Genomic DNA, 18326 nt, shown 5'->3' on the forward strand with positions numbered 1-18326 from the left:
GAAAGAACCACAGCTCAAGTAATTTTTGTTATGGCATCGAAGCTCCAAGATTTGTCGCTAAAACTTTCAACCTTGATTAATCTTCATTTTGCCGACTGCTGCTGGTAGTGGATGAATGGCCTTCTTCTAGTGGCGATGAGCACGGGAGGAACGTCGAGAAGAGAAGATGCCGCAAGATGGGACCATGCGGTGGATCCGGCGAGAACCCAAGAAGTTAGGGCTACTGGGTTAGGACTGGGTGAGTGTGGGACAAAATAATAAGGACTTTTTGGAAATTTTTAAAATATGAGAGTGTCTTTGATTAGATTTTTTTAATTGTGAGAATATTTGTATTTTTAACAGAATATTCTGTTATTTTAAACGTTTTTGTCATGGTAAGGACTAAATTGAAAAAAATTATATGGTATAGGAATCTAATTAAAAAGAAAAAAGTATAAGGACCTAATTGAAAATTCAGTGAAACTATAGGGACCTGCAGAGTAATTAAACCGAATAAGAATAAGGAATAACATGAAGAGAAAGAAGGAGCGCGAACAGTTTTTGTTAGTGAAGCGCGTGTTTATACGCTGGTGTAATAAAAGTAATTTTTGTTGAATTTGGACCAACTTGGTTGGACTTAATTGCTAAAAAGATTTGGATATGTAGCTGGACTAAAAACATATAGGTAGATCAAAGAAACAAAGTTTTTAGTATGTCCAAGAGAGAGTTTAGAAAAAACTCAAAGATTAAAAGTAGAAGGTGCTATCTAGGGTAAAAATAGAGTGCTTGTAAAATTCGTAGCGAACTTTTTTTTAATATTGGGTCTATATTGGTATAATCCATCAAAATGTTTAAAAAATTGTTTTTAACTTCGTTGTGAGAATATACAAAATGTCACCGCAGTTTTCAACTTTTTTAATTAAAAAAAATCAAAAACCTCAAAATGTTCATTGACGTTTTTTTACTCCCAATTAAAAAAAATTATCGCATGTAAAACAGTTCTGCCATTTTGCGAAAAATATTTTTTTATTTTTAAATAAAAACGGCATTGCCGTTTTGTATTTAATGAATTTAAAAATTATTTTTACATACAAAACATAGGTAATATTTTGTGTCTTTTAAAGAGTAAAAGAATATTTCATACAAAAGTAAAATTCACATAGACTAAAATATTAGGATACATCACACAATTTGTATCAATATAAAAAAAATTAATCAGTCTATATTAACACATTGGAGCCATGATCAGCCAGTTTTACTGGAAGGTCAAGGAATGAGGAGCGAAAAATTCATTGGATTAAATGAGATAAGATGTGCCAACCAAAACAACGTCAGTTTAGAGATATTGAAACTTTTAATTTGATACTTTTACTTCAATTCAGAAAAATTGAAGCTTTCAATTCGAGACTATTAGCCTAATAAAGGTGAAGGCTAGCTAAGGATCATAATTCTTATGATGCGTTTGTTTTTTAAAATGGGATAAAATAAGATATAAAAGATAAATATACAAAATTTAGTATTTTTATATTTTGTTTAGTGATAAAGTAAAACAAATTATAAAAATTTATTTTATTTTATTTTTTTATCCAAAAATTTTAAGAAAAAAATATAATAATAAAAATATAATTATAAAAAAATAAACAAATATATTAAAAAAAATAAATGTTCTTTTGTTAGAATCTCTGTATCCTTATTATTAGAATAGATACAAAATATATTAATTTAATGTCTTTAGATATAATATTAGTGTTCATGTCTCATTTATCAAATACAATTTTGTATTTTTGTGTCCATATCTCAGCATTCGAAGTGCTAGAACTATTGAAAACAAGTATTATAGAAAGAAAAATTTTCTCCAATAAAACCTAGAAAGTTCTCCTACCTAGAATAGACCAAGAAGATAAATTCATTTGAAAAACAACCAGAGATGGAGTGTTCAGAGTGAAACTAACTTACAATGAACTGAAAGCCCAAAACCAACACATATCAAGCAATTCAGAGAGTAGGTATGAAGAAGAGTGTATTTGGAAGAAAACCTGGAAAGTCAGAACCCCAATTAATTGCATCAAAACAAATGTTGATGCTACAACAACCAACCACAATTATAGGGGTGCTGGGGCTGTAACAAGAGACAGCATGGGCTTCATTCAAGCTACATCGACTTGGGTCGTTCCTTTTACGTTGGAAGCCCATGTAGCCGAGGCAAATGCAGCTTTCCTAGCGGTAAATTGGAAAAGGGAGTGTTGTTTCACTGAAGTTATTTTGGAGAGTGACAATTTGGAAGTGGTGAAAACACTCAAACAAGGTAAGCTAGATGACACTTGGTTTGGTCATTCATTGCCGATACACTCTCTCTCATTGCTGAATTTAGACCACTTAGTTTCAATCATGTGAAATGAAATAGAAATAGGGTAGCACATGGACTAGCAAAATGGGCATTTTACCAATCCAAATTTAGTGTGAATGGAAGAAGCTCCAAACCATATACAAAATACGACAGGGATAAATATCATTGCTCCTCATGAATTTAACCCTCTCTTTCCTTAAAAAAAAAAAGTGTATATAATAACCACTTTAAATTCTGCTCAATATGGAAAAGGCTTCAAACCATACACAATACATGACACAACAACTTGGACTACTTCCAGTTTCTTAACAACCTCATCCATGGAAGGTCTCAATTCAGGTGATATTGCCATGCATGCCTCTGATAGTATCATCATCCTCTTTAGCATTCCACCATGCATGTCATCGCGAATCGAATTGTTAAATGAGATATGAAGATCATTATTATTATACCCAGATGACAATTTTCCAGTTAATATCTCAAAAAGAACAACACCAAATCCGTACACATCAGATTTTTGAGTCAGAATTCCAGTTCGAATAACCTCCGGCGCGTAATACCCTTTATTTCGTGTAAAAAGGTTGCTTGATTTGCCACTGAATATAGAATGCAAACCAAAATACGATATGCAACCTTTAATATCTGCTGTGACAAGTATATTGGATGTGCTAATGTTGCCATGAACAAATTCTCCTTCAGTTGATGAGTGGATATGAGCAACACCCTTTGCAACTCCAAGTAAAATCTTCAGTTTCAAATCCCAATCTAGTAGTGGCATTCCATTCTTCCTTTTCTCTGTAACCATATTGCACATGGTATATAAGTTTAAGAAAGTCATGGGGCTATGGATCGAAGAAGTTCCTATATACCTTATGTTAAATTTGATTACATTTTTGGTATGAGTAGAGTAAGGCATTCATTTTAAATAAGTGAATTCATTTTATAAAATTTTATGTCTCTGTCTTTTATGTTAAAAGAATTCCAATGCACAACCTCATGGTATGAGAGTAAGGGGTTGAAAAGCAGTTACCATGCAACAGATCGGAAAGGTTCCAGCTGGCTATGTAGTCGTAAATGAGCAACTTCTCATCCTTGGAATAATAGCCAGCAAGAAGGGGCATAATATTCGGGTGCCTAGAAAGCTTTTGCAAAATCAGCAACTGCCGATCAAACTCACTCTTCCCCACCACCACATTTCTCAGCCTCTTCACAACCAGCGTCGTCCCATCCTCCAATATTGCTTTGTAAGCAAACGTTCCATAACTCGTCATCCCAAGAACCTCAGCCGAAGCACCTAACAACTCATCAATATGGAAATTACTAGAAGACCCTTGGAAATCGGGGAACGTTATCGTAACAGAGTCAGTTGGACTACTTGACTCGGGTTTGATGTTTGTGTTGAAAATGGATTCGCTCTGGCGATTCAACAAAGCATTAGATCCCAAATACGGCGAACTTGTTTCGTGTATCTCTAAATGGCCCAAATCAGCGGATAAAGAGACGCGACCAGAAGAAGAGCACCGCAAATGTGATGCAGAGGATAATTTACTCACTTCACTGCTTATTTTCCTGACCTCAAGCAGAGTCTCCTTCAAATCTCTGGCTGTCTGAGCCTGCAAGTCAATCATGAAGAACTTGACCAAAGATTCTACCAACGCCACCAGCTGTTCTTGGTACCGGATCCTGGCGATGAAATTCAACTTGCGGATCTTGGAACACTTATAGACGAGCTTGGTGCCTTGTTCCATTTCTCTCATGAGGGATTCAAGCTCTTCCTTTGGACGACCCAATTCATTGTTGTGGTTCTCTATCTCTTTGACCACAGGAGCGATTGCTGTTAACGTTGTTCTCAGGTGCGCTAAGGTTTGTCTGAACATCATGGCCTTGTCTTTCATTGCCAGGACCGCTTTTAGCAGTTCTCCAAACACAGCACCTACTGCAGCTCCTCCTACTAGTGATGCTGCCATACTTAATTGTTTTATTATTTAGCTATTGATTGGTGTGAGGTTTGAGCAACAGATCAGAGAAAGTTCTTACTTGTTACTTGTTGGTGTACCAGGTTGATTATTAGCAAAACTGCTTTCTTGTATGGAGACAGAGTCAACGCGCCTGAAACATGATTCGAGAATGGGAGGCTTCTTGGTTCCTTCAAATAAGCTTCTTTTACTTTTCTTTTCTTTTTCTTTTTATATTCATATCCATTCTTTTTTGAGTTAATAGTCAAATTCGTCCCCGAAAGTGTCCTCGATCTCCATTTTCATCCCCGAAAGTCAAAATTAATCAAAAACGTCCTCGAAAGATACCCGTGTTGATCACGTTCGTCCTTCCGTCTTCTCGGTTGATGAGATGGCAAACGGCCGCTTACGTGGCACGTTAACTGCCAAGCTGGCCAACGCCAGGGTGTAGGATGTTGTTGCTGACAAGATAAGTTTCGTTTAAGCCATCAAATTAGTCCTTCGAGTTTATAAACCCTAATCCCAAAACGAACGATAAATACTTCGAGGTGATCACTTTCGGTGGCAGTAGAGGTAACTAGGAGGCGTAATCCCTGGCTGGCTGCGTGGATGGAGAGAGGAGATGGTGGTTGTGGTGGCGGTTTGTCACATGCATCGCACGACAGTCATAGATTCAGTGTTTCGATGCGAAGGAGGAGGGTGAATGCTCATGATGGATCATGTTTCTGTGGGCTGAAAACTATGATTAAGAAATCTGGGACAGCGGAGAATCCGAATAGATTGTTCCATGCATGTCCAAGGTATCAGGTGAGTAATGGTAAAGGAAGTTAAAGCTTTTTCATGTTTTTATCCTCTGTTGGGTGTTCTCTGATTTTTTGTTTACTCCCATATGAATTTGCAGAAGGGTAGTCACTGTAATTATTTTAAGTGGGTTGATGATGATGAATTTGAAGCAGTGGGTGTGTGTGGTACAAAGAAAGATGCAGGAGCTGATATGGAAGTTGAAGGTGAGTATGATGAATGGAGGGTGAAGGTGGCATGGAAGTTGGGCACTGTGGAAGCTGAAGTTAGAGTTTTTCATGTTCTTATTCTCTGTTGAAGGCTTGTGTTCTTTCAGAAAACTCATTGCAAGCCTTGTTTCTCCAAACCATGATGATGTGCCTCCTGTTACTTGCATAGTTTCTGATGGTGCTATGTGGTTCACTTTGAAAGTTGCTCAAGAGTTCCACATCCCTCACTTTGTGTTTTTCACTCCCAGTGCCTGTGGCATGCTGGGATACATTAACTTTGAAGAGATTCGAAAAAGAGGTTATTTCCCATTGAAAGGTACTCTCTTGTATTATATTTTGACAAGTTTTTATTTGTATCATACAATTTTTTAATAGAATAAAATAAAAATTTATTCTTTTCAGATGAGAAGAATCTGCTTGATGGATATCTTGATACTGAAGTTGATTGGATTTCAGCAATGAAAGGAGCAAGACTAAAAGACCTTCCCACATTTCTTAGGACTACTAATCCTTCTGATGTAATGTTCAATTACAACATAGTAAAAGTGAACACTGCTATGCATGCCAAAGGGGTTATCCTTAACACCTTTGAAGACTTAGAATCAGAGGTTTTGGATGCCATCAGAGCCAAATACTCCAATGTCTACTCCATTGGTCCATTATCAATGCTATTCAAACAGCTCTCAAACTCAAATACTCAATTGGAGTCGATTGATCTGAATCTGTGGAAGGAAGACAACAAATGCTTGGAATGGTTGGATAAAAGAGACAGAGGTTCTGTTGTGTATGTGAACTTTGGTAGCTTAGTGATTATGACACCAAAGCAACTAAGTGAATTTGCTTGGGGTTTGGTTAATAGCAAGTACCATTTCTTGTGGGTCATAAGGCCTAATCTTGTGCATGATAATAATAATAATGGTGATGGAAAATTAAGTGATGAATATGTGAATGTGATTGAAAGATGTGAGAGGGAATTGGTATTGGGGTGGTGCCAACAAGAGAAAGTTCTGTGTCATGCATCAATTGGCGGATTTCTAACACATTGTGGGTGGAACTCAACATTGGAGAGCATATGTGAGGGAGTTCCAATGGCATGTTGGCCTTTCTTTGCAGAACAACAAACAAACAGCTTCTATGCATGCAAGAAATGGGGGATTGGGATGGAGATTGAGTGTGATGTTAAGAGAGAGCAGGTTGAGGGGCTTGTGAGGGAACTCATGGAGGGGCAAAAAGGGAAAGAAATTAAGGTTTATAAACTCGAAGGACTAATTTGATGGCTTAAACGAAACTTATCTTGTCAGCAACAACATCCTACACCCTGGCGTTGGCCAACTTGGCAGTTAACGTGCCACGTAAGCGGCCGTTTGCCATCTCATCAACCGAGAAGACGGAAGGACGAACGTGATCAACACGGGTATCTTTCGAGGACGTTTTTGATTAATTTTGACTTTCAGGGATGAAAATGGAGATCGAGGACACTTTCGGAGACGAAATTGACTATTAACTCATTCTTTTTTATAATATCTCGGAGAAAAGTAATAGGAATCAGCATATTTTATCATTTGTAACTATTAATTAGTTATTATTAATATTGTTAATAGTATAAAATTATGTCAAATAATGTAAAATTATTTATTTTTTATTATTAATTAAACACCGGTTAAATTTTAATAAAAATATTGATGTCTAAATTTAGGACAAAGATGACTCATTGATTAGTGCTGGCGCCTTTGTAACCAATTGCCTTTCCAGTTTCCACCAAATTATCTTCTGCTTCTTGGCTGTTATCTACGTCGTCTGATTTGGTCTTTTATACTAAGCAAAACAAGAGAACAAATTAGAACATAAAATAAAATGGAGGACAATGAGGTTATTATGATTAATTTTTGCAAATACGGAAGAATTATTTTTCCAAGCGGCATCTTCAGATTTCTTGATTGACGTTGACTGATGTGTTTCTTCACTAAATCTCACACGATTCGGCGGTGCCTTTTTATCATAAGCACCCTAGGCAATAATCAAGTTCAAATATTATCGCTCTTTATAAATGAAACATGTATAAGAAATTTTGAATAAGCTTATGGATGTTAATCCAAAGATGCTAAGCTTATTACATATTTTAAGAGTAGCATTGGTAAAATAAAATTAGCACTAACCCCCACGTAAACTTCAGAGATCATTTTATTATATAAGAATCATTCAATTTTGGTGAGTCTTCATTTGACTGCTTCGGCACTGATGACTGATTTGTGGCTTCCTCGTATAACTACGTATTCTTCTCACCTTCATGTAGCACATAAATATATATTGATTACATTTTATATTAATAATTAATTTTAAATTTAAAATTTAAAAAATTTAAAATTAATTAAGTAAACCTAATTAAAACTAAAACCTATAAAAATCTTCTTCTTCTCTCTCACATTAACCTACCAACTTCTAATAGACCTCTCTCTCTCACCAATGCTGCTGAAAGCGCTGGCAACTTCCATGCTCTCCGCGACGCCCTCAAATTGAATGCACTGTTTTTCATTAAGATCTTAAGATGGAGCATATTTTTTTATATTTGCTCTCGGTAGTGATATCCAGTTGACTTTGACAGTAATTTCCAATGTGATCGTATCCAAGAGATGTGTAAAATTCTACGAGTCTTGAATGTAGTTCACAGCCCGGAGATCGACATTCCTCTTAGCATTCAGCAGTATAAAGTTTCTAAGATTTACTTGCCTATTTTCCAATTTGATAAAGTTGCATTTGTTGACATTTTACTGAATATGTCTATTGCTTGCACTGCGGATATCAGAATATCTTGGAATGAATCAAGAGCATATACATTGTATTTTTTTCCTGAATAATAGATTAATAGTCTTCTACTAGTATACTAGTGAGTTTGATGTTTATATTGGTTCCTGTAGGAGGTGGTTTTTTTCAATTCAATCAATTCTCACATGCATTGTGTGTGTTTTTCTTAATATAATACAATATAAATCTTGATGATGATGCAGGTATATTTGTACGGAAGTCAGGTTACATCTTAGAAGAATGAACTTGGGGAAGAATTACTATTTGTCAGTATTAATTGTAAAAAACATTCATTTAATATGAAAAAAACATCCTAATACTTAACAAAAGAAACATCCAATTATATTTTAGCAAAAATAATTAAATATCTTTAAAATTTAAAAAAATATATGAAAAAAATATTCAATTATATTTTAACAAAAATAATTAAATATCTATAAAATTTAAAAAAAAATATGAAATTCTTAAAAAAATAGAGACATTTACATTTGCAATACAAAAAATTTCGAAAAATATATAAAAGAACATCCATTTAGTATGAAAAAGAAACATTCTGATACTTAGCAAAAGAAACATCCATATATATTAACTCGTAAAAATTTTGGATTCACCCAAAATTTGACTAATACTCTTTTGGTTCCCTAGCATTGCTCTAAATTATTATATTTAAATTGATTGGGTTATGGTAGCTGATAAAAAAATTTATGAAAAATTATTTAGAATTAGTAATTTTTGGTATTTTTTTATATATAATTTTTATGTAAAAAATTTCTATAAATATAAATATAAATTATTGCTTACTAATAAAAAATAATAATATTTATTATAAATTATAAGTTATCTATACTTTCTATTTACAAATAAACAAATATTCAAAAATCATAAAACAATATATAAATTAAAAGATTACTAAACTCGAATTATATAGCTTCTAACTAACCTTGAGCAAAGTCTCCTTCAAATCTCTGGCAGTCTGAGCTTGCATATCAATGATAAAGAATCTTACAAGAGACTCCACCAGTGCTGCAAGCTGTTCTTGGCAATGGATCCTTGCCGGAAAACTGCACCTGCAGATTTTGGAACACTTGTAAATTAAACAAGCTTTGTCTCTTTTTCTATGTCTCTTAACAACAATTCAAGTTCTTCCTTTGGGCGAGTGACCCAATTCGTCGTTGTATAGTTCTGTTAGGCAAAAAATTATTATCACTTAGAAAAAAAATTTGTTTTAAGTAAACAAATATAAGATAATATTATTATTAACTTATGAAATCAGATTCAATATATCAGGGGAAGCTTCTAATTCACTAACAAAGAAGCAGTTTTTATTCAAAATTTGAATTAAGCCTGAATTATAGGACGTGCTATATGCAGGAGCATTTATTAACATGGAGCATCAAAATAGGGTACATGACGGTCGTCAAGAAAATAAGTGCGGGAACAGTTACGAGTGTAATTCGAAATTTTTGCAAGTGGTGTACAAAGAGTAACTGTCAGCTGACATTAGGCTAGTCTATAAATAGAGCTTTAGGAAAATATTGTAATCAGTTTAGTTCTTCTTGAAAAACACTTGGAGACTCAAAAACGCTCTCAGCCTCCCTGGTATCACAGAGTAAAACTGAGAATTTTAAGTAATTCCTTTAAAGTCTGAACTCAAACTTGTACTTTATTTTCTATTTTTAATCAAAGTTCTTTACTTTTTATTTATTCTTCTTCATCTTCTTCTTTCTTTCTCTTTTATTTTCTGCATTTTACTTTGTCTCCGACACATTGCATGTTTTCTTTTCATCTTTAATTTTACTTTCGAAACTACAATTAAGACCTTGAGACACCACAAAAGGAGTCATTTCTGCTCCTTAAATTAAGATTGTGAAACAAAACTCGAAAATTGTTGATTTATTTGTTGTTAACAATGGAACAAAAATTTGAGTAAAACAAATTGGCACGCCCGGTGGGACCTTGTCAATAGACTGTAGTTTGTCAAAAGAAAAATCAAGAGTTTTGAATTTGCATGTGGTTGCGCAGTGATAAGTTCGTGCGTCCAGAGCCAAGGAAATCAGCGTCAATTGACATGTCAAATACTTCTGCAGCATCTTCTACTTCCAGTGATGAGATTAGAGAAAATAAATTCAGAAATTCTCCCGTGATTTCAAACGCAGAGCCTACCTTGCTGTCTGTGAGGCATGATGGCGTTGGCCATACCCTTCCAGGATTAAATGCAACTCACATATACCATAGGATGGCCACCTTATGGTTTGTCACCGGCGTATGTCCCCCCATGATGACACAAGGATTGCCTGTACCTCTCTACTTAACTTTTCAAAATCTTCTTAATCAAAATTCATATGGCATGTCAAGTGTACCTATTTCTGGGGTGTCAGGTTCACACATATCACAACAAAATTTTTTACATGCTATTAACACAGGAAATAACAACGCATATAACTATACTACACCTACTGCTACTAGGGTAGAAAATTCTAGGCCTGTGTTTTCTGACAGGTCAAGAGCAATGCCTGTTAATCAATCTAGTCAAACTGTCGAATCTTTAGCAAACATTAGGCAACAGATAGGTAAAAACTACCCTGAGCTAGTAAACATGTTAACTCATCAAATGGTGAATGTTTTGAGTCTTTTCTTAAAAAACACAAATATTAAAATTGAACAGTTAAATAGGCAAGTTAATAGAATTGCTAGTATAGTAAATTCAGAAGAAAATGACAACTATAGTTTAGGATTCAATGATGTCAACCAAAATGATGAAACAATTTCTAATTATAATGTTTATATGTATAGATATGGTCAAAATGCTGATAATATGTTGGAAAAATTTGGACAAAATAATATTGGGGGGCAAGATGTCAATCAAGTGATTGAACAAATTCTAAAAAGATTGGGATTTAGTGTTAGATGTACAAATCAACCTCAGTTTATGTCTCTTTTCCTAAATTTATCCAACAAACTGAATTACCTGAGGGATGGAAGTTTCCTAAGTCATTAACTACATTTTCTGGGGAAGATGAAGAATCGTCAGTAGAGCACATTGCTCGCTATACTGTCGAAATCAATGAAGTGGCATCAAATGAGTATTTAAAGATAAAATTCTTTCCCTCCTCATTAATAAGAAATGCCTTCATATGATTTTCTAATCTAAAGCCAAATTCAATTTACTCTTGGAGGCAATTAGAAAAAGATTTTTATAAACAATTTTTTCGTAGTGAATTAAGAATTAGTTTAAGTGATTTATTCTCCATCAAATGTAATGTCGAAGAATCAATTGATAAGTATTTGTCTAGATTCAAAAACATGAGAAATAAATGCTGTACTCTAGTTTCAGACTCTGAAATTGTCAAAATTGCCATAAATGGATTAGAATTCGAAATTAGAAAGAAACTTGTAAATCAACACTATCATGACATGACTCAACTTACTGAATATATATGTTAGACAAATTGAACAGTTAAAAATTGAGAAAGAAGCAAAGAATAAAGAGATGATAAAAGAGAGATTGAGTATTCATCAAACATCTCATTAAATAAGCCATATAGAGGATGATCAAAAAGAAATTTCTAAAATATAAGATAAATGAATTATCTGCAAATAAGGGTTTGATTTTAATAAACAAAAAATATGATAAAAAATGATCTCATCTTCTTTGTTTTTTATTGATTTTCATTTATTTTCTCTCATTCTGATCTTTACTTTTTCTTTTCTCTCTTCTTGCTCTGTTTTTCTATCTCTTTTTCTTTTTTATTCATCCTAATAGTCTTTGCCTTCTCTTTTTCATTTTTCTTATCTTTTAAATTTCTATTTCTTTCTTGTCTTTTGGTTAATTTACCTTGTTATGGTTTTATTTAAAAAAAAAAGATGCATCAAGTTTAAAATCAGGGATAAAAATAATCTCTCATTGACATTTGGGTATGTACTTCATAAATACAAAAGCCTAATTGACTTAAAAATTCTGTTGAATTTATTAGCGCTTAGAGTCAAAACTATTAGAATGTTAGTGTGGAGAGTTTATAGGATTAGAAATTTTATCAAATTTAGTTGACACCTAACATATGAAAGAAACGACTTCACGAAGTTAAGTTTCTGTTACTTCTAAAGTTAGAAAAATTGTGTCAATTAAAACAATAAAAGTGTGTGTCAAAAAATTCTTTACTGAAACATTAAAGGTCAAAACAAAGGTCAATTAATACACATTTAATGTGCCAAAATTAGAACAGATATCATTTGACACACCTAAAAATTTCATACAAAAGAATAGACCCCATTGACAGTTCAACAATTAATGTGAAAATTTTATAGACTTGGAAATTCTGTTAAGTCTATTACTAGTAAGCATTTAATCTGTCAAGCAGATGTGTCTAAAATGTCAATTGACTCTCAATATCAAAAATAAGAAAAATGTCAATAAACAACTAAGTTTTCTCACTTTCAATCATTGCATACTTCAAGTGAGAAATCTTGGAGGGTATCTTGTTAGGCAAAAAATTATTATCACTTAGAAAAAAAAATAATTTGTTTTAAGTAAATAAATATAAGATAATATTATTATTAATTTATGAAACCAGATTCAATATATCAGGGAAAGCTTCTAATTCACTAACAAAGAAGCAGTTTTTATTCAAAATTTGAATTAAGCCTGAATTACAGGACGTGCTATATGCAGAAGCAGTTATCAACATGGAGCGTCGAAATAGGGTATATGACGGTCGTCAAGGAAACAAGTGCGGGAACAGTTACGAGTGCAATTTAAAATTTTCGCAAGTGGTGTCCAAAGAGTAACTGTCAACTGACATTAGGCTAGTCTATAAATAGAGCTTTAGGAAAATATTGTAATAAGTTCAGTTCTTCTTGAAAAACACTTAGAGACTCAAAAACGCTCTCAACCTCCCTGGTATCAAAGAATAAAACTGAGAATCTTAAGTAATTCCTTTTAAATCTGAACTCAAACTTGTACTTTATTTTTTATTTTTAATCAAAATTCTTTACTTTTTATTTATTCTTTTTCATCATCTTTTTTCTTTCTCTTTTATTTTCTGCATTTTATTTTATTTTCGGTACCTTGTATGTTTTTTTTTTCATCTTTAATTTTACTTTCGAAACTACAATTGAGATTTTAAGACACCCATAAAAAGAATTATTTCCGCTCCTTAAATTAAAATTGTGAAACAAAACTAAAAAATTATTGATTTATTTATTGTTAACAATGGAATAAAAATTTGAGTAAAACAACTCTGTGATCAAAAGCTGAATTGCCGTTAGAGTGGTTCTAATGTATGCCAAGATTTTCTCAAAGGTTCGGGCTTTTGTGTTCAATTTCAAGATCTGCTTTCAGTAATTCTCCGAAAGCAGCTCCTCCTATTAGAGATGCTGCCATAATTACTACTATTATTCGGATCGATAGTAATTAACAATGATAGGGCAAAGCAACAAAAGAAATTTTCCCAATTAATGTTCTTAGTTATTATATTCATAGTGTGGAACTAACCTGATTAGGAAAAATATGGGGGAGCCAAATGGAGTTAGTGTTATTTTTTTTTTCATCAGCATAAATTTTTGGGATGAGTAGTATCATAACATGGTATTAGAATTCCGAATCTGAAAAGTTAAGAATTTGATTTTTGGTGAACTCCAAAATATTATAGATGATATTCATTTTATAACTCATAACTCATTGTACATATTATACAAATAAACCATTAACTTTTTAGCAAGACTCGTATATCAACACGTCATTGTGTTTGGTGGGAAGTATGATATTCTTGGAGTTAACTTTTCTTCTCCCTAAATTATAAATAAGTTGCCAAATCATTAGAAGTGTATCGTATGAATTGGACTAAAAAGTTTTTTTTGTTTCTTTTTTCTTTTCCATTGATCCTTCATAAAAACAAATATCGAATTAATAGATTTAACATTGCATAACTAACTGCTATTAATTTTATCGAAAATAAAAGAAANTTAATATGTATTTTTGTAATTTTATACTATAAATCCAAAGTTTCAACACGAGATATATGTAAATTTGTGTACAGGCATTCTTTTTCTTTATTTGTCTTATATTTAAAAAAAAGTCTAAGAGACCAGTATTTTTATTAAAATTTAATCAATGAAAAAATGAATAATTTTACATTATTAAATTTAATTTCACACTATTAAAAATATTAATAATAATTAATTGAAGTTATAAATTATAAAATCTACTGTCCCTAACACCTCTTTTAATTTTTTTTCTAAGATCAACAACAATTAAATTCTAGACTTTTAAACCATAGATGTTCTTGTATGATAATCAAGGCTGAGGTATAGTCAACGAGGTAGAAATCTTTCCTTTTGAGTCCTAGAGACAAGGTATACATTGGTTATTTGAGAAAGATTAAAAAGAGGTTAGTACCGAAAAAAATACTCTAATTCTCAAGTCAAAAAAATAGTAAAAAGAGAGTAAAAATGACCTTAGTCTCTTTTTTTTCACGTCCTTACCTTGTTATCTCATACTCTTTACATAGAGTTGTACCTGGGCTTATGAGAATAGGTTTTCATTATCCAAAATTCGATGTATAAAAAGCAGTTTTACAGAGATCTTATATGTAGTGGATGAACGGTTATTTTAACTTGATCTTATAGTTGGTCGAGTTATAATAAACATGACCGACCACTACAAGATTTTTGTTTATTTGTGGAGGTTTTTTTTCTTATTTGTGGAGGTTTATAACCCCCACCAAATGGTTTGTGGGAGTTTCTAAAACCCCCAAAATTTGAGGTGCCACGGGGTCTTTTGTGGGGGTTTTTAAAAACCTCCATAATCTATTCAGTGGAGTTTTGTATGTATTTAGTGGAGGTTTTATATTAGGCTTTTGTGGCAATTTTAAATCATTTTTGTGGCAGTTTAAGACCCCCACAAATTATTTTTTTAATTTAATATAAATTATTTTGTGAAATTTTCAAACCTCCACAAATCCTTTAATTATTTATTTATTTTTAATTTCAAATCATTCATTAATTTCATATCATTTACATACTCTCAAATTAAAATTTTATTTATTAATATCAAAATTTAAAAACTAAACCTTTTATAATACAATTCCTCAATATAAAACAAAACTCTATATATAAAAAAAATTCGCAATGTCAATAGTTACAAACATAATTGCATATTGTATTGTTTTCATAACTATTACTATTTTTCTTTAAAAAGTAAAATAAAACAATTTCAATATTTCAATATCATCTAATTACATAAAAATCTCAAATATACAATCTCAAATATTTACAACAAGAAGCAGCTTAGTAACACCCAATGTTTTTGCATGCTGGACAGTTCATGAGTTTGTCCACCTCCCTCATATCCAGTTTCAAATTCTCCCTTTCGAGCAGAAATTACCTGATTATTAAGAGAGTCACAGAAAGGCACATTTAAATAATTAAATATATACCCATCAAGAAGCATTTGATAGAAGATCAAAAAATATACCCGTCAAGAAACCCACATGCACCATGAGAAACACAGAAACAAAGTTACAATCTTTTTGAAATTTAATAAAATGGTTGAATTGGGATTAAGAGACAGAGAGAGAATCCAATTAAACTAGCTGCCAGAAACAATTTGAATTTGAAAACCCATTTGAGATTAATAAAAAAGAGAAACGCTGAAACAGTTATTCAGAAACTCACCTCTCAGAAGCAGAGAATGCAAATAGGAATATCAAATCAAACAAAGAGGAACCTCTGCAATAAACCATGCATTTAAAAATCAAAATTGAGAAGAAAGATAACGACTTTAACACTCAGCTGCGCAAACAATACACACAAGAAAAAAATATGAAGCATTGAAAGCTTGGAACTTGAAATTCGGGAATTGACTGAATTGCCCTGTTTCAGTAAACAGGGTAAAAAGGAAAAATATCAAAATTGGAACTTGGAAGAAATCAAATCCAAATCCAAATTAAAAAAGGCAGTTCACAATTATAACCAAATATATAAAAAAAACAATGAAATACCGTGCAAGCATACCTCACGGTATGAATGAGATTTGTGCAAACACCAATATGACTCACCGGATTCAGGAAGCTTTGACATATTCAGATAAAATCTCCATAAGCTCAGCTACAACAACAGCTTAATCGACATAAAATACAAAACAAAGATAAAAAAATGAGTTTGAACAATGAGATTTCTTAGTCCTATCACGATGATCATGGAGCTAATGGTGGAATGATATAAAATCTCATTTCTCAATTTATTGCCGTGGCATCCATCTAGTTAGCTATGGCAATTTCTTTTAAGATCAAAGTCATCAAGGAACTAAGTATTCAGAAATTAAGTCATTATGGTACCAAGTTATTCAGATAGTATAAGCTTAAAAGTCATTCTGTTGAAACTTAAAAGTCACTAATTAATCCTTACAAGTATAAGCTTTAAGGCATCCTCTGATAGTACATTCTCTCAAATTCAAATCACCAAAGAAATCATTAAGCCTGGACAAATTTCACGAGACAATTACAATATACTAAAATTATGTAATAAAATCCCATAATTCAACTCAAATTCATTTGAAACTACAATTACCGATCCAAGGAAGGACACTGTTACACTGGTATTTATTTTAATGGAAATACAGAAATACAATAGAACAGTAAATGATAATAGAGGAATTTCGAGAGTCCTCTTCTCTCCTAGCCTAGGCCTTTCCAAGTCTTTTCCTACCTCTCACCTAATCAGCTCCTCCTTTTATTGCCTTCCCTCAAATTAATTATCATAATTAGCATTCAACTCCAACGATTACGCCTCCTTGATTCTCTCATCTGACTAATCCAATCATCAATTATTGTCACTCAATTATTGTCACTTATGATTACACATTTCTCCTGCCTATTATTCCTCCCTTTTCTTTATTGCTTCTTCTAGAATAATGATAAGGTAGTAAAGGGATTATTTTCTTCCCTTTGCTGCTGAGTCAGCATTCTCTCTCTCTCCAAGGTATGTAACAATACCTTCCCCTTGAAGCATCACCTTGTCCTCAAGGTGGACGGAAGGAAAGGCTTCTTGAATTGCAGCTGTATGATGACAGTTGCAGCTCTTCCCGCTCAGGTTCCCCTGCATGGGCCTCTTGGTTCATCCCTACGTCTCCTTCTGCCTCCTCTTCTGCATCTTCTCCTAGAAGTATGATTTGATAGTGCTTCATGGAGAACCTATGATCAGGTCCCCACTTCTCTCCACATCTAAAGCACAACCCTTTCCTCTGTCTCGCACAACCCTTTCCTCTGTCTCTCTGCCCAGTCTTCATTCGAGAGCCGCCGTGTGCCGCGAGTCGTCTGCGAATGAGAAGCGTTGTTGCCTCCGTTCAAACTGGTGGTAAGGCCTGTACGAGGAGTAGGGGTGCCTCTGTTTGTGTTGGATCCAATCTCGCCCCTTGATTCGCTGCTGCCGTCGTGGGTGTTGTACTTCGCCGAACTAGAATTTTTGAAAAATCCAAATCTAGCTCCCACTGAACCAGATCCGCCTGATCCATTCCCTTCTGGCAGCCCCTCCACCCTCTTGCCGTTAGGGTCAACCCCGGTCTCCTTCCATGCTTGATTTCTCCATTCAATAGCCATGGCTCTATCCATTAAAGCTGGTAAATTATCGAACTGAGCCACCTCCAATTCTGCCTGAATTTCCTTTTTGAGTCCATTGACAAAGATGCACATGAGAGCCTCTATTCCCAGGTTTCTCTGCGTTCGTGCTGCAGCCTCAAACTCCCGCCTATACTGAGCGACGTCCTCCACCTGTTTCACCTCTAGTAACGGAGCCATGGGGTTGAGAGCAGCTCCAGGTTGAAAACGTTTCAATAAGTCCTCCTTGAATCGTCTCCATGTCTGAAATGGTGTGTATTCTTCCCACCATTCGAACCAGGTGAGGGCCTCCCCTTCCAAAGCCATTGTTGCAAAATCCAGCCTCTGCGCCGGAACTACTCCGATTACCCTGAAGTAGCGTTCCATTCTCACCAACCAGCCATTCGGATCCTCCCCCGAGAATACCGGTAAGTCAAGCTTTCGAATTGGTTCGAATCGCCTCTGCGCTTCGTCTCCTGCACCGTTCCCTTCTACCCTCTCGTCATCTTGCTCGTTCCTTCCACCATCATTTCCTCCTCCGGTGTTGTTAGTACCAGCACCTCCACCTTGGTGCTGTTGAGGTAGCAACTCCCTCATTTGTCTCAACAGATTTGCTGAGAATGCCTCCAAGGATCGTTGTTGA

At 33.8% G+C, this 18326-nt stretch overlaps 2 protein-coding genes across 2 annotated transcripts; one reads left to right on the forward strand and one right to left on the reverse strand.

Annotated features, from left to right (window-relative positions):
* Nucleotides 1-1903: 1903 nt before the first annotated feature.
* On the reverse strand, nt 1904-4460 carry LOC107475454 (probable inactive receptor kinase At3g08680). The gene is made up of 3 exons (XM_052257563.1): nt 4364-4460; nt 3357-4286; nt 1904-3121 (listed from the first exon to the last, which is right to left on the reverse strand). The coding sequence occupies exons 2-3, from the start codon at nt 4219-4221 to the stop codon at nt 2565-2567; spliced, it is 1422 nt and encodes a 473-aa protein (XP_052113523.1). The 5' UTR covers nt 4222-4286; nt 4364-4460; the 3' UTR covers nt 1904-2564.
* Nucleotides 4461-5032: 572 nt separating this feature from the next.
* Nucleotides 5033-6595, forward strand: LOC107475614 (7-deoxyloganetin glucosyltransferase-like). The gene is made up of 3 exons (XM_052257681.1): nt 5033-5088; nt 5183-5607; nt 5694-6595. Exons 2-3 carry the CDS (start codon nt 5361-5363, stop codon nt 6563-6565), a joined length of 1119 nt encoding a protein of 372 aa, XP_052113641.1. The 5' UTR covers nt 5033-5088; nt 5183-5360; the 3' UTR covers nt 6566-6595.
* The last annotated feature ends 11731 nt before the right edge of the window (nt 6596-18326 follow it).

This window comes from Arachis duranensis, chromosome 2 (assembly GCF_000817695.3).
Source record: "Arachis duranensis cultivar V14167 chromosome 2, aradu.V14167.gnm2.J7QH, whole genome shotgun sequence".
NCBI lineage: Eukaryota > Viridiplantae > Streptophyta > Magnoliopsida > Fabales > Fabaceae > Arachis > Arachis duranensis.

What these genes read in the sequence shown, in the direction of transcription:
- LOC107475454 (XM_052257563.1), bottom strand. Translation starts at nt 4,221, where the DNA reads ATGAAAGACAAGGCCATGATGTTCAGACAAACCTTAGCGCACCTGAGA. An exon ending in CCTTTCCGATCTGTTGCATG is followed by an intron (nt 3,122 to 3,356) that starts GTAACTGCTTTT and finishes ATATGGTTACAG; the next exon opens with AGAAAAGGAAGAATGGAATG.
- LOC107475614 (XM_052257681.1), top strand. Translation starts at nt 5,361, where the DNA reads ATGTTCTTATTCTCTGTTGAAGGCTTGTGTTCTTTCAGAAAACTCATT. An exon ending in AGGTTATTTCCCATTGAAAG is followed by an intron (nt 5,608 to 5,693) that starts GTACTCTCTTGT and finishes TATTCTTTTCAG; the next exon opens with ATGAGAAGAATCTGCTTGAT.